The 13168-nt window shown below is 54.9% G+C and overlaps 1 protein-coding gene across 5 annotated transcripts in view; it reads left to right on the plus strand.

Annotated features, from left to right (window-relative positions):
• FBXO31 (F-box protein 31) overlaps positions 1 to 13168 on the plus strand; it is a 32687-nt gene that overhangs the window by 5296 nt on the left and 14223 nt on the right. For 3 of the 5 annotated variants that reach the window (XM_074349294.1, XM_074349293.1, XM_074349292.1), the window contains exons 2-3: positions 6039 to 6110; positions 9237 to 9323. The exons of 1 other annotated variant lie outside the window; for it this stretch is intronic. In XM_074349294.1, coding sequence (XP_074205395.1) covers positions 6039 to 6110; positions 9237 to 9323 — 159 coding nt within the window. The remainder of the gene's footprint in view (positions 1 to 6038; positions 6111 to 9236; positions 9324 to 13168) is intronic. One more of the 5 variants, XM_074349295.1, reaches the window with a different exon arrangement.

Below are 13168 nucleotides of genomic sequence, written 5' to 3' on the forward strand. Positions count from 1 at the left end.
GTGGGCAGGTCAGCAGTGGCATAAACAAGCTGTCAGGGTGACAGAAACACGCCTGCTTCAGCCGAGAGATGGAGAGCCAAGCCACCTCCTGGACACACAGCCGGACCCAGAATTGTAAGGACTCTTGTCCTTTTCTTCAGCTTTGATAACTGTCAGGACTACAGCCTCTTCCTTTTTGGAAGTTGAATCTCCTGTGCTGCTTCACAGAGAAACCCAGTCCTTCCAGTTAGCAAAGTAGGAAAGGGTAAAGGAAAACGGTACCTCTTGGTCATTTCTAACCTTAAAAAAGTGAGCTGGCAAGTGGACCTGGCCCCCAGAGGGCACTGAGTGAAGACTTGCCCTTGGCCGTATTGAATTGGACACACTGGTGCCTCGCCAGCAAGGGGCCAGAAGGGGCTGATTGGCCGTTCGGGGTGCAGGCATAGCCGTTTTTCCTGTTGCGTTGTGTTTATGAAGGGATTATGTAATGCACGGGCGGATCTTGGTTTGTCTTTGGCTGGGAAGAGTGGACAAATGCAAGGATGTCTTTGGGACTTTGAAGAGGAACAAGTGTCGTCTCAAAACCCCGGGACCTTTGAGGGGGTGGCCTGGGGTCAGAACTGATGAGTCAGCATACTTTGCCCGTGATGCCCTCTGTGTCCACCGAGTGTCGGCAGAGAGGGGTGCAAACCCGGAACTGCGCCCGCTGTGGAGTCTCAGCGGGGAATCCGGAAGTGTCTGGAGTCTTAGGCAAGGTCCCGGATGAGGTGAAGGCCAACCCAGTCAGACTCGGGGCTCACCTCCAGGGCTCATGTGCACCAGCAAGGAGTGTCGGGGCCTGACCGTCGGGCCTCAGTGGGGAGGGTCTCCCTTGGCCAGTGGGTGCCCGTTGTGGGAGCTGCACGAGGGTCGGCATCCTCTGGCTGGACAGGTGAGGCTCCTCGGGGTCCATCCTGGCCCTGAGGCTGTTCATCTCTGGGGGATGGGACTGGTTGGGAATAGGTCACACTGATCTCGTAGGTGGTGTCAGCTGTCCTTGGGAACTATTTGTTTCGCTCCTTGAACACTCTAGGTGTTTAACGTGAGATGCCTATCAGCTGTGTTCAGGTGTTGTTTTTTACTTTCATTCCCATCCTGAGATGAGCTGGCTACAGTGTTTTTTCCAGACCTGCTACATTATTTAAAAAAAGGAAAAGAAAAAGAAAGAAAGGTGTTTCATGCAGCTTTGGTACTAACTAAGGAGAGTGGCACGCAGGGGGCCGCACGGGGCTTCGGAGCCTGCGCTCTGTGGCTGGAGGGCTGTCCTTGGACGTTTGCTCCCAGCAGCTGTGGCAGGACGCCGGGGCCAGTGGCCTGACTCCTCCCTGAGCCTGGTGGAGCCCCCTCGCCCACCAGGTCCCATGCTTGCCTCTGCCTCCTTGTTCAGCCTTGGGAGTAAAGTTTTAACATAATTTACTAGGGGTTATAATTATTCTCTAATTTAGAGAGAACAGAAATGGGCTAAATTTCCAGTCAATACTGCCTTTGGTTTTATTTGGAAAACTTTACAGCAGGTGGGAAATAAGCCAGCAGCGCTCCTCCAGTCCTTCCCCTGCTCCCTCCTGCCCATCGCTGCCACATCTGGTTACGCCACCCTTTCCTCCTGCCCCTGCCTTACATAAGGCTGTTGTGTGGCCTCACTGGACCCCCCCTGCGTCTCCAGGTGCATCTGCTGGCTCCACCCCTGCTCACCCAGCCACACTGCTTTTCTGCAGAGGTCGCTGCAGTGCCTCCGCACTGCCCGTGGACCCCCCCACGCTGGCCTTGGAGTCCCACCAGCACTGGGAGAGAACCGCCTTCCTGGACGTATCTTGTGTGCCCGCCAGCTTGCTTTAGAGACCGTGTTAGTGCTGTGGGTGGAGGCCCCACAAGTTGTGTTTACTGGACGCGGGCGTATCGCCCTCTGACTGCAGGCTCCCGGCTGGTGCAGAGCATAGTGTGATGAGTGCCCTTTGTCACCTTCTGTCCCACTGCAGATCGTGCACATCCCAGCCAGCCTGGCTCCAGTCCCGTCTCTGTTAATCTCCGTCTTCTCTTCCAGGGAAGGGGCCTCGGGAGCAGAGCGTGTCCACTGGGTTCTCCTGTCGGACAGGAGAGTGGGAAGGAGGAGAGAGAAAACTCATCCGCTCCCACCCATGGAGACTGACTAGATTCGATTCACGAGTGTGCTGGGGGCGGGGCTTCTGCTGAGCCCACGGATGTGACTGACCTCGCTGGGCAGGAGGCAAGTGAGGGGTCTTGGAGCCCCTGGCCCTCAGCTCCCGGGAGGTTTCAGCTTCAGCTTCAGCTTCGGCTCAGCTAAAGTTCCTGAGTCGACCTTCCCTCTTGGAAAAACATCTGTTAAATAGCTTTTTGGAAATGTTCTGATTGGAGTATTTGAAATGGCAATTTAATTTTTTTGTTGTGGTAACACATACATAAAATGTACCATTTTAACCACTTTTGAGTGTCCAGTTCTGTAGCACTCAGTGCATTCACATTTTTGTACAACCACCCCCATCCATCTCCAGCACTTTCCATCTCACCCAATGGACGCTGTTTTCCCCCAGACACGAACAAACTTCCCCTCCGCCTCCCCCAGCCCCTGGCCTCCGGCGTTCTACTTTCTGTCTCTGTGAATTCGACTCCTCTAGGGACCTCATGAGTGGACTTGAACAATATTGTCCCCTTGCGACCGGCTCATTTCACTCAGCACGATGTCCTCAAGGCTCATCCATGCTGTAGCGGGTGTCAGAAACTCCTTCCTTTTTAAGGCCGAATAATATTCCACTGTGTGGATGGACCAGGTTTTGCTTACTCACTGTCCGTCGATAGACACTTGGGCTGCTTCCACCTCTTGGCTGCTGTGGGTAGTGCTGCTGTGAACATGGGTGTCGAATATCTCATCCAGTCTCTTTCCTTTGTTTTGTGTGTACCCAGAAATAGGACAGTAGCTGTATCACGAGGTGAGTCTGTGTTTAATTTAAATTTCCTCAAGTCCAGCTCACCCATTTTTCTCCCGCTTCCCAACTTTTTTTCTTTCCACTTGTTGACATTTTTGGAGTAGAGACAGTTCAAAAAAGACTTTCACAAACTACCTTATGTCATGGATTAGGACAAAAGTTTTTGAATTGACAGCCTGCAACACCAAATCCAGCACTTAGAAAGCAGCTGTGGACATCATAGTTAGTGACTTTTAAAATTTATTTTTATTTTTTGGGAGGGCGTAATTAGGTTTGTTTGTTTATTTATTCATTTTTCAATGGAGGTGCCGGGGATTGAACCCAGGACCGTGCATGCTAAGCATGTGCTCTGCTGCTCAGCTGCACCCTCCCTCCCTCATGTGCTGACTTTCCGTTGTCTTGGTCAGCGTGGCATTAACACTGGTAAGTTTTTCTGGGAGGAGGGAAGTGCACTTGGTGCTGCAAGCACACTGGCATTAACACTACTTTAAGGGCATTTTTCCCTGCTGACTTATGGGAGAGTTTACAGAACAGTCAGAGGATGTGGAATTGTTCTTAGCCACTGTTTAAAAAAAGATTTTTCCATCATGTGGAAAATACGAAACATTTCTTGCAGGAGCAGTTGGGTAAGAGCAGCATTGTTCCACTTCGGTGAATTTATTATCTTTTGGGAACATTAAGAAAAATCCACTAAGGATTGCTGCATTTATTAGCACCACATCCTACTTTTGCTTTTCTGATTGTTGACGGCGTTTTTGTGGGTGGCTTGTCTGCTCGTGCAAGTTGGTCTGCTGTGTAATGACAGCGGCACCCTTTCCTGACACCGTGTGCAGACGTTCACAGTGATGTGGTCGTCCTGGCCGGAAGTCTAGGACTCCCTCAGATGTCCAGGGTGGGTGCAGTGCGCTGTTCTGTCAGCTTGGAGCGTCACTGGACTCAGATGCAGAGATCACAGACCAGGTCGCCTGCCTTCAGCCTCCTGACACCGGGGATGCCTTGCGCGACAGCATCAGTGCCACGCAGACGCCTGGCCTCCACATCATGCGCCTCAGGCGGCCAGGGCACCCCCGGATGTGTCTTAGTTCTGTGCCCTCCATCTAACTGCCAGAGTGTCCACATGTGTCACAGAAGTGCACAGTTCAAAGGAGAAGACCCCCCAGCCCCTAAACTGCCTTGTCGCCAAGGCAGTAAACAGGTGCAGCTGGTCTGCAGCCGCGAGCGCCGGCAGCTGCTGGAGCCGGGAGGGGAGCTGCCCTTCCACACCACACAGGAGACAAACGAGGCACCAGTCTTGTGCGGTAGCAGTTTTGGAGCTCATCGCTGGTACGAGGGAAGGACAGTGTGTTCCTGGAGAGCCACTCAGGGTGGTGGCAGCTGGCGGGGAGTCATGAAGACAGGTCAGCGTGGGGCAGAGCTCGTCTCGAGGGGAGCGGCCAGACCACCTCCAGCCTGTTTGCTGGCAAGGGCGGATGTGGCCCTCTCAGCTGGCCCCCCAGATGGTCTGCAAGGATTTTGACAAACTGGGGCCCCTCAGTTGCTGGTCACTCCTGTTTCATGCAGGCGTTATCCTCGCCCCAGGTTCACAAACAGCTTATTTCATTATCTAGTTCTTGCAACTTGCATAATCCTCTAGAATGGAGTCCATGTTCTTCTTGGCAGAGGAATGAAGTGTGTGTTTTGTCTGGTATCGAGCAAGGCCACGGTCTGTTCATCAGCAGTGGAGGCAGGGAAGGCAGGGCCCTGGTTAGTAACCACCTTGCCACCGATGGGCTCTCCACCGTCTGCTTTATGTGGTATACTGTCGGAATCCTCCCAGCCATAGAGGCATAGAAGCATTTGGGGTTAATATCATCCATTGAAAGCACAAGGCCTCGGGGTGGGGGTCTGTGACTGGTGAGCTAGATGGCACTTTGCTGGCCTGACTGCAGTCCACCTTCCAGAAGGACTGCCGAGTCATCACCCTCACCGAGCTTGGGTTTCCCTCCCCGGGGTGTGGGCAGAGCACCAGCCTTGGAGGTGGGTGTCAGGTTTTTGTTATCCCATTGTCCTGGGCAGCCCTAGCTGAACACCTGCACAGGGTGAGCACAGTGTGTGAGGGTCACATGGTGATGACCGTGGGGTCCTGGGGGACCCCCTCCATTTCTCAGATGCCTGCTGAGCACACTGCCGGGCTGTGCTCCCCACTGAGAGGGTTCCCTTCCAGGCTTTAGTTCTGGGCCCCCGTCACTCACTGCCCTGTGCCTGTTTCTCATTATTAAAATGGGGATGCCTCTGGTGGGCTGCTGGCAGGCCGATGTCCAGCAGGACCTGGGCCTGGTGCCCAGCGCACCAGGGCCTGGACGTGGGGTTGCTGTCATTTATCAGCTCCTGGCAGTCTGTTTATGTGCACTACGGAGAGGCCTGGCAGAAGGGGTGGGCGTTTCCTTTGGGAGGTGCTGGGGGCAGTGGGTGGGGGTAGGGGGCCAGGAGAGGAAGCAGGAGGGACTGGTCAGCCAGGCATGTGGGGTGGGGAGACAGGGAGGGTGTCTGGCATCCTTTTTGCTGGCTGCTGGCTCCGGGCAGCCCCATGCAGAAGGGACAGAGGGTCCTGCTCCTCCTCCTAGTGTCCCCCCTCCTCGGTCTCTGATTGTGGGACCTGTCTCTTCATTTAAGAGAGTCGGTAGCCACAGTGGGGTTTTGGGGGCCTTCGTGGAGCCCTGACACCAGGGGCTTTCCTTTCCCGGGGGAAGGTGCTTCATCCTCCACTCTGAATCTCCGCCTCACCGGGCTCGTGAGTTGGGGCTGTGTGGTGGTGGGCTTGTGTGATCAGGCTTCTAGGGCTTGTCGGAAGAGACTGGGCAGATTGCTGTTTCATTCAGAGCTGTGTCGTCCAGAAATAGAACGATGGCTTCGCTGGCGAGTGAGGGTGTTGGCTGACTGTGGAGAAGTCCCTGCAACGAAAGACAGACTCAATCTCGGAAGACAAGGCCCAGGCTGAGGAATGCCCCCAACCCTTCTCCCACCCCCTCTGCCCAGTCTATTTCTGCTGCTTTTGTTGTTTTCTTGACTGTAATGTCCAGCAAATGTTTCTTGTTACAGAGTATGGCGTTTGTGAAAACTTGCGGAAGCTGGAGATCACGGGCGTGTCTTGTAGAGACGTCTATGCAAAGCGTAAGTTAATCCGTTACCATCTACCCTTAACTTTGTTCCAAAAGCAGACACACGGTGAGCACCAACTGTGGAAAACAGAAATAATTTGGCCCCCAGCCTACAGGTCCTCTCTCAGACACCCTCTTAAAAAGTCACACTTGACATTTAAAAGACAACACTGGTAGTGACAGCGCTGGAAAGGGAGGGGCTCTTTTCTCCCCTTCTGGCCGTATCACAACCCTGATTTTGCAGCCCACACCGGTCTGGGGAGCGTGGCTCCCCAGGAAACAACCCTGGTGTTCCTCTGGAGGTGTCCCTTTCTCTGCATCCTGGGCCGCAGCCTGGCTGGAGACGTGGACTGCCCCCCGCCTTCCTGCAGGCTTGTTGAGTCCCGCAGCCCCATCTTTCTTGTTCTGTGCTCCTTTGCCAGCAACGCTCTCTGGTGCTCCGAGTTCCCCACCCTCCCCTCCAGGTCCCAAGTATCTTCCCCACTGGCCTTTCCTCAGTGCCCTTTGCCTGAGACTGTTGGCAGGGATGTTGCCCCGGGCAGTGCACTCATGGTGGGGGTGTGGCCTGCTTTGTTAACACCTCAGGCTGGGCATTAAAGAACCATGGTGACTCACTTCTCTTTGGCCTAAAGTTGACCTTTTGATCTCTCTGAAAGGACCTTAAGTGTTCATCTTAAAACCGTCTTGTTAGATTTTGCTTTCCATGTTCTTTTGAACTTTGTACCCAGTTCCGTATTGAACACTTAGACCAGGTGGTGCTTCTTAAACGCCTTCCCCGGGAACCTGGGGCTGTGCTCCTGCCTGGAAACACCTGTCATTCAGGACTGAGGACAGAGGCAGCGGGGCTTCCTGTGGGCCAGGCTGCTGGGCCTGCGCTGATGTGCTGGAAGCTTCCTTCCAGGGTCTGGGGGCTTGCTAGCTGTTGTCATTTGCTGTGTACCCTCTTTTCAGTGGGTTTGTCCCTCTCAGAGGCCCCCTGGAGACGCCCCTCCTTCACCTGCACCCCCCAACCCCCACCCTGCACAGGTAGAGTGTGGACTTCCTGTGCGGCTGGTCCCTGAACCGGGCTGGTTTCACTGGCACGTTTCCTTATCCCATGAGACTTGTCCCCACACTTATCCTGTGGGGTTGTTGGATCAGCCCGTGTTCCTGGGTTAGGGTTTGCCCTCGCGGTGGGGATCTCCTGTCAGAGGCTCTGGGTGCCTCGTAGACCTTCCATGAGGAGCCTAGCCGCCCTGGGCACGTGCAGTTCTGGGTGGGTGCTGGCCCTCCTTGCTGCCTCTGGGAGCCCTGCATGTCCCAGCCCCACTTCTGCCACCCCCCCCCCAGCACCCCTTCCCCCCTGTCCCCGAAGGCCTCCAGCTGCGTCCTCACCCTCGGCCGCCATTCCCCACCCGCCGCCTGTGCCCCTGTCCTTGGTCCTGGGCCCAGTGTGGGGCTGGTGTGCGCAAGACCTCCCACTCCTCCTCCCTGTGCGCTTCAGACTTTGCTTTCTTCTCTGGCCTTGCTCCACAACCCACCAACCCAAGAAGCCTAGTGCCTCCAGGAGGGTGGGTCTGGGAGCCTGAGTGGCCCCGTCTCGTGGAAGTGAAACTCCTTCCTGTCTTCTGGCCTCAGTGGCGAGAGCAACGCGGCTTTGAATCCTGTCAAGCCGAGAGTTCAGAGGCAGAAAGCTGGTGTGTCCCCTCCCCTGTACCCTCTGCTCTGGGGGTGCCCCCGTGGCCCTGGCTCCACTCTCGAGTCCAGCGTTGCTCCCCAGAGCTCTGTGCCTCAAGTTTGCCGGAGTGTAGAGTCTAGGGCTGTGGGCGTCGGTGCCTGAGTCAGAGCCGGCCTGGCCTCAGCAGTCTCTGAGAATGCTCACCCGAGAGGTCTGCTGGCTTTTTGGACGGTCAGCTGTTTTCACGAGGATCTGATACCACAAGTTCTTATCATCTGACTGCTTTTTGAATTAGTTAGGCCATTTGATGACATCTTTTTTTTTTTTTTGGTATATATGTATTTTTATTGAAGTATAGTCAGTTTACAACGTCGTATCAATTTCTGGTGCACAGCACAATGCTGATGACATCATCTTAAAGCAACTCGGTTTCACTCTAAGTTGTAAGCACTCAAAATAGCATCCTGGAGGGAGGCAGGAGCTCACACCTGCCAGGTGTTAGGAGCTGAAACCCAGAGGAGAGCACAGGTGGGGAATTAAGGCCCCTGCAGAGCTCCTCTCTGCTGTGGGCCCGGGGGAGGGGGAGCAGCTGTCCTGTGGCGGGGGTGCCTGGGCTCAGGTGGGCAGACAGGTGGGTGGTGAGTGCCTGTGAGCAGGAGGAGAGGGGGAGGTCCGGGTGGGTGGTGGTGGGATGGTCACACAGGTGTGCCCAGGTGCAGGGGGGCACCTGGAGACTTCTTTGACTGCTGCTTCTCGACCCCTTGAAAATGGTTACAAGACCCAGAGAAGAATTCATACTGACTGTTGTTTCACGTCCCAGACTGTTTAACTGGCCTCGGCCAAAGTGGCTTCAGTTTTCATTTCACAAGAGCAGGAACTGTGTTTTTGTGAATTTGCCCTGAAGGCCTCCTGCAGAAGGAGGTCACTTAGCTTCTGGAATAGGTGGTGGAGGACAGTCAGCCCTGGTTCCTGTGTAGGCGGCAGAGTCAGCTACCTTGACTCAGGAGGGAAGGGGTCTGACTGAGGGGGCTGGCGAACACCGTCCCTCATCAGAAACAGCACACACACGGAGCTGATGGAGGAAAATGCCAGGTGTGCACCGGGCAAGCGGGTGTCCTAGTTGAGGCACAGTTTCCTGCACGGTCACCTCAAACATCCCCAAGCCTCGACCTCTGCCCTCTCAGCTCGCGGGCCCCATTGGTGGTGGCGGGTGATGGGGAGAGAGCTGGAGGGGGTCCCGGCTGGCCTCCGTTGGGACTGTCTGGTGTGGATCATGACTTGGAAGAACAGCTGTCACCACCACCACCTTGGCTGCCAGGATCACCACCTTGGCAAGCGCCTGCCTCCCAAGAACGTGGGGGTCGAGGAAGTGAGGGAATTGTGTGATGTGGGTGAGGGAGGGGTGTCGAGTCGTATGAACACTGTTTCTGCAGTCGTGAAGGCAGAACCATCTTTAGCCCTTTCCCTGCTGTGTCCGTTCAGGTATAAACCCTCGTGTGAAGTCAGGACGTTTCATGAAAATTCTTCCCGATTATGAACACATGGAGTACAGAGATGTTTACACCTGCCGTACGTACCTCCTGCTGGCTTCTGCTTTCGTGGGCGAGCACGGCCGAGAAGCTGCATGGAGAGGGCCCTCCCACCCAGCACGAGGACGACTTTGGTCCCGAGAGCAAGCTGACCTCCCTGGCTTTTGCTGTTCTCACTGTGCTGTGGGTCCTTTCTGGCTCAGGGTGACCTGGTCATCACGGAGTGGCTGCCCCAGGGCAGCTGCACGGATGGGCCGGGCTTCCACAGCGGCTTTGGGTTTTTGGATGGTACCAGCCAAGGTCACTGTGTTGATGTGCAATTTAACATGTGTTACTTCTTGAGACAGAGTAGCAGCCTAAAAGCCTTTCTATTCCAAAATGAAAGGTCAGTGTCCACATCCGGGCTTTGCTGGTCAGCCACGTTTTAACAGCATGTGTCAGTTTAAAAAGCGTCCGTGCACATAACACACACAGCAGAAGCGTGTGGAGACAGCTGATTGTTTAGCTCCTGGTTCCTCTTTTGATTGGCGTTATCTGAGCTCTGGAAATTTCCCTAAGCCGTTTTCCATAGGCGGTTAATGCTGTCTCTGCTTTTTCTTGGGTTGAGCTGACGCACTGAGAGCCATTCTCACATTTCTGGAAGCACCCGGACACCCTCCTGCGCTTCACGCCGGCCCCTCTGAGTGCTCCTCACATCTGCCTCCTGCACGGAGTGGACCCCCTTCTGAGTCTTAGAAGTGCACAGCTCCCCACAAAATTGCTCGGAGCAGGGGGAGTAGAGTCGTTTGTGGAGTGTCTCCTAACCCCCGGCCACGTGGCTGCTGTGTGCTGGCTGGCCCCACTCTACTCAGGGGGTCACCCGGGGGTTGGGACAGGGCTGCCCAGGTGTGGGCAGCATGCTCTGGGGTGGCCTCTGAGGGCTGCACACGACTGCTTACAAACCCACCGTGCCCAGGCCCGAGGTGGCGAGGTGGGAGCTGTCACCTCAAGCCTGGGGTGGGCTGCGCTCGGAAGGGAAGGGGGTTGGGCTGGCCAGGTTTGAAGGCATGAATTCTGTCCTTTTCCAAACCCTCTGGGAAATAGCCTCTCTAGAACATCCTGTCATAGACTGGCCTGCCCTCCCTGCTTAGCGGTCAGGCAGCCGGGTCTTCTCCAGCCCTGTGGGAGAACTGACGTCGTGGGTGGGCAGATCGATGTGAACCTGTGCTGACGGGAACCGGGTGTGCGAGCTCTTAGGTCCAAACAGACAAGCGCTGAGAGGTTCATGACGTCACACGGCTGACCCAGGATTCTTCTAGAACAACAGCCTACCCGAAATGTACACCACAGAGCTAGCGTGGGGTTCTGACCCACCTCTGGGTGCTCGGAGGCTGGGACCTAGAAGTGCCCAGAATTGTGTTGGGGGTGCGCAGAAGCTTTCTGTGGCTAATGAGGACACACCGTGAGTCCAGACTGTGACCACGCCCCTGGGAGGCCTTGGCTTGCACATCTGGGCATGGTAGCTGCGTACTGGGATGTCCCCTGTTGGTTGTGGCTGATGGCCATATGGCCGACTTGTTTTAGTTGGGGCCTGCTGTCCCCTTGAGGATTGGGTGGAGTAACAGAAGCACAGTAGTCATTGTAGAAAGTGTGGAAGCTCCTAAAAACAGAATGGAAGTAAGCAGTTGTCAGCACTGGTTGCCCTTCTCCGTGGACATACTTACACTGTGGTGGGTCTGTTACCTTCGTGGTCTCCTAGAATGTCAGGGGATGCGTTTCCATGTGTGACAAGAGAAAACCAGTTTCAACGCGATCTGAAATGTCTGTGTGCCCAGGTGTTCAGTGTTCCCATGTCCTGGTGTGTCCTAAGGGCAGCTGGAAATCTGTCCTCTGACGCTGGCCAAGGCTCCCAAGGGGCCTGCGGTGACAGCTGGCTTGTAAGGGGCGTGGGACCTGCTGCCATTCCTGTCTCCCACATCCGCTTGTGCTCCTCGTGGAGGTGTTAGGACCTGTGTCCTCTGGTCTCCTGAAGTCCTCCGGGCCACATTCCCCAGGTGCCGAGAGATGCTGTCTTGGGAGAAACGAGTCAGCATTGCGTGAGGCTGCGGTTCTTCCTGTTGGGAACTGCGTGTTGCTGCCTGATGGTCTTGGTAATTCTTGTCTGCTTGGCTTCGAGGGTGTCATGGGGGCTTCGTGGTCTTCACTGGGGATCTGACACGTGTCCTTGTGTGCAAACCTACAGTGACCGTCAGACTGCACTTTGACCTTAAAAATAACTTGCTATGACTGTAGGGCTCTGGGGTTTGCAGTCAAACCTAGAATTCTGGCAGGGCTCCAGGTTGTTCCAGTAATGCAAGGAATTTGGAATGTTGCCCACCACAAGTGAGGGGGCGGGCAGGCAATCTTTAACCCTCAGGGCAGATGACAAGGGGTGTTCGCTGCACAGGATGGAGTCTGACAGGAAGGCCCCCCAAAGCCCAGTCTGCCAAGTGGAGCCAAGAACACAGGTGGGGATGGTTACTGAGGGAGGAAGGAGACCACTGGTAAGAATACAGCAGAGGGGTGCTCCTGGAAAGGCCGCGGGGCACCTGCCGGAGGTACGTCTAAGAGAGGAGAGAGCCTCTGCTGCCGACCTGGCTGGGTTTCTTCGCGCTGTTTCTCCTGATTGTGTCCTGCGCAGCGGTTTTGTACCCTGCGGCTTAGCTGAGTTCGTGTGCTAGTTCTTAGCTTTTTGGTGGTGTCTTTAGGATTTTCTAGAAATAGTTATGTCATCTGCAGATAGTGGCAGTTTTACTTCTTCCTTTTCCATTTGGATACATTTTATTTCTTATTCTTGCCTAATTGCTCTGTCTAGGACTTGTAGTCCTACGGCGAATGAGAGTGGCGAGAATGGGCATCCTTGTGTTGTTCCTGATCTGAGGGGAAAGGCTTTCCGCTTTTCACTGTTGAGCCTGATACTGGCTGTGGGTTTGTCATGTGTGGCCTTACCACTTTGCAGTACCTTCTCTCCTAACCCCCCATGGGAGAGTTTTCATCATAAATGGATGTTGAATTCTGTCAGAAGCCTTTTCTGCATCTATTGAGGTTTAATTTTTCCTCCACCATTTTACCATAAAAATTTAAAAACATACAGAAAAGTGGAAAGAATTGTGTGGTGAGTACCCATTTACCATCACCCGATTCCATCGTGCCCTGCTTCACTTTGCTCTCACACATCTGTCCATCTGCCCGTCCTATTCTGCGATGCATTTCAAGGTGAGTGGCAGGCATCGGCCTGCTTCACCCTTGAACACCTGAGTGTGTGTTGCACGGTCTGAAGCTCGCTGTTTATGGTCTCTGCTTAATGCTGCTTGTGTGACACGCATGAGCCCAGCAGAGTGTGGCCATAAAATAGCCACGGGCTTTAATGTGTGCCTGGCAGGGCGGCTCAGAAGAGCGCACACAGGGGGGCGGCAGGTGTCCTGCAGTCAGTGAGGCTCGCTTAGAGACGTGTCCTCAGGCCGGAACCTCGGTAACAACTGGTATTTTTCCCACCAGCCGCCTGTACGCCCGGCAGCCTTGGGATGGTTCTGGCCTCGCCTTCCTCTTCTCTGTGTCCCCGACCAAGTGGTCACCAGAGGGCTGCTGTCCGGGCTCAGGTCCCTCTGGGCCTGTTGCTTGGTCTTCCTCCTGCAGACTGGTGTGACGGTGCAGACCACCCGTGGCCCCCACTGTGTGTTAGCCGGGGTTCTCAGACGCTGAACCGCTTTCTTTGTATATAGAGATTATTACAAGGAATTGGATCACACAGCCAGGGAGGCTGGCAAGTCCGAGGCTCTCCAGTCAGCAGGCTGGAGACCAGAGGAGCCGATGGTGTAGTTCCAGTCTGCAGTCCAGCAGGTTCCAGCCCCAGGAAGAGCCCATGTT

This window comes from Camelus bactrianus, chromosome 21 (genome assembly GCF_048773025.1).
Source record: "Camelus bactrianus isolate YW-2024 breed Bactrian camel chromosome 21, ASM4877302v1, whole genome shotgun sequence".
In the NCBI taxonomy this organism is placed as follows: domain Eukaryota; kingdom Metazoa; phylum Chordata; class Mammalia; order Artiodactyla; family Camelidae; genus Camelus; species Camelus bactrianus.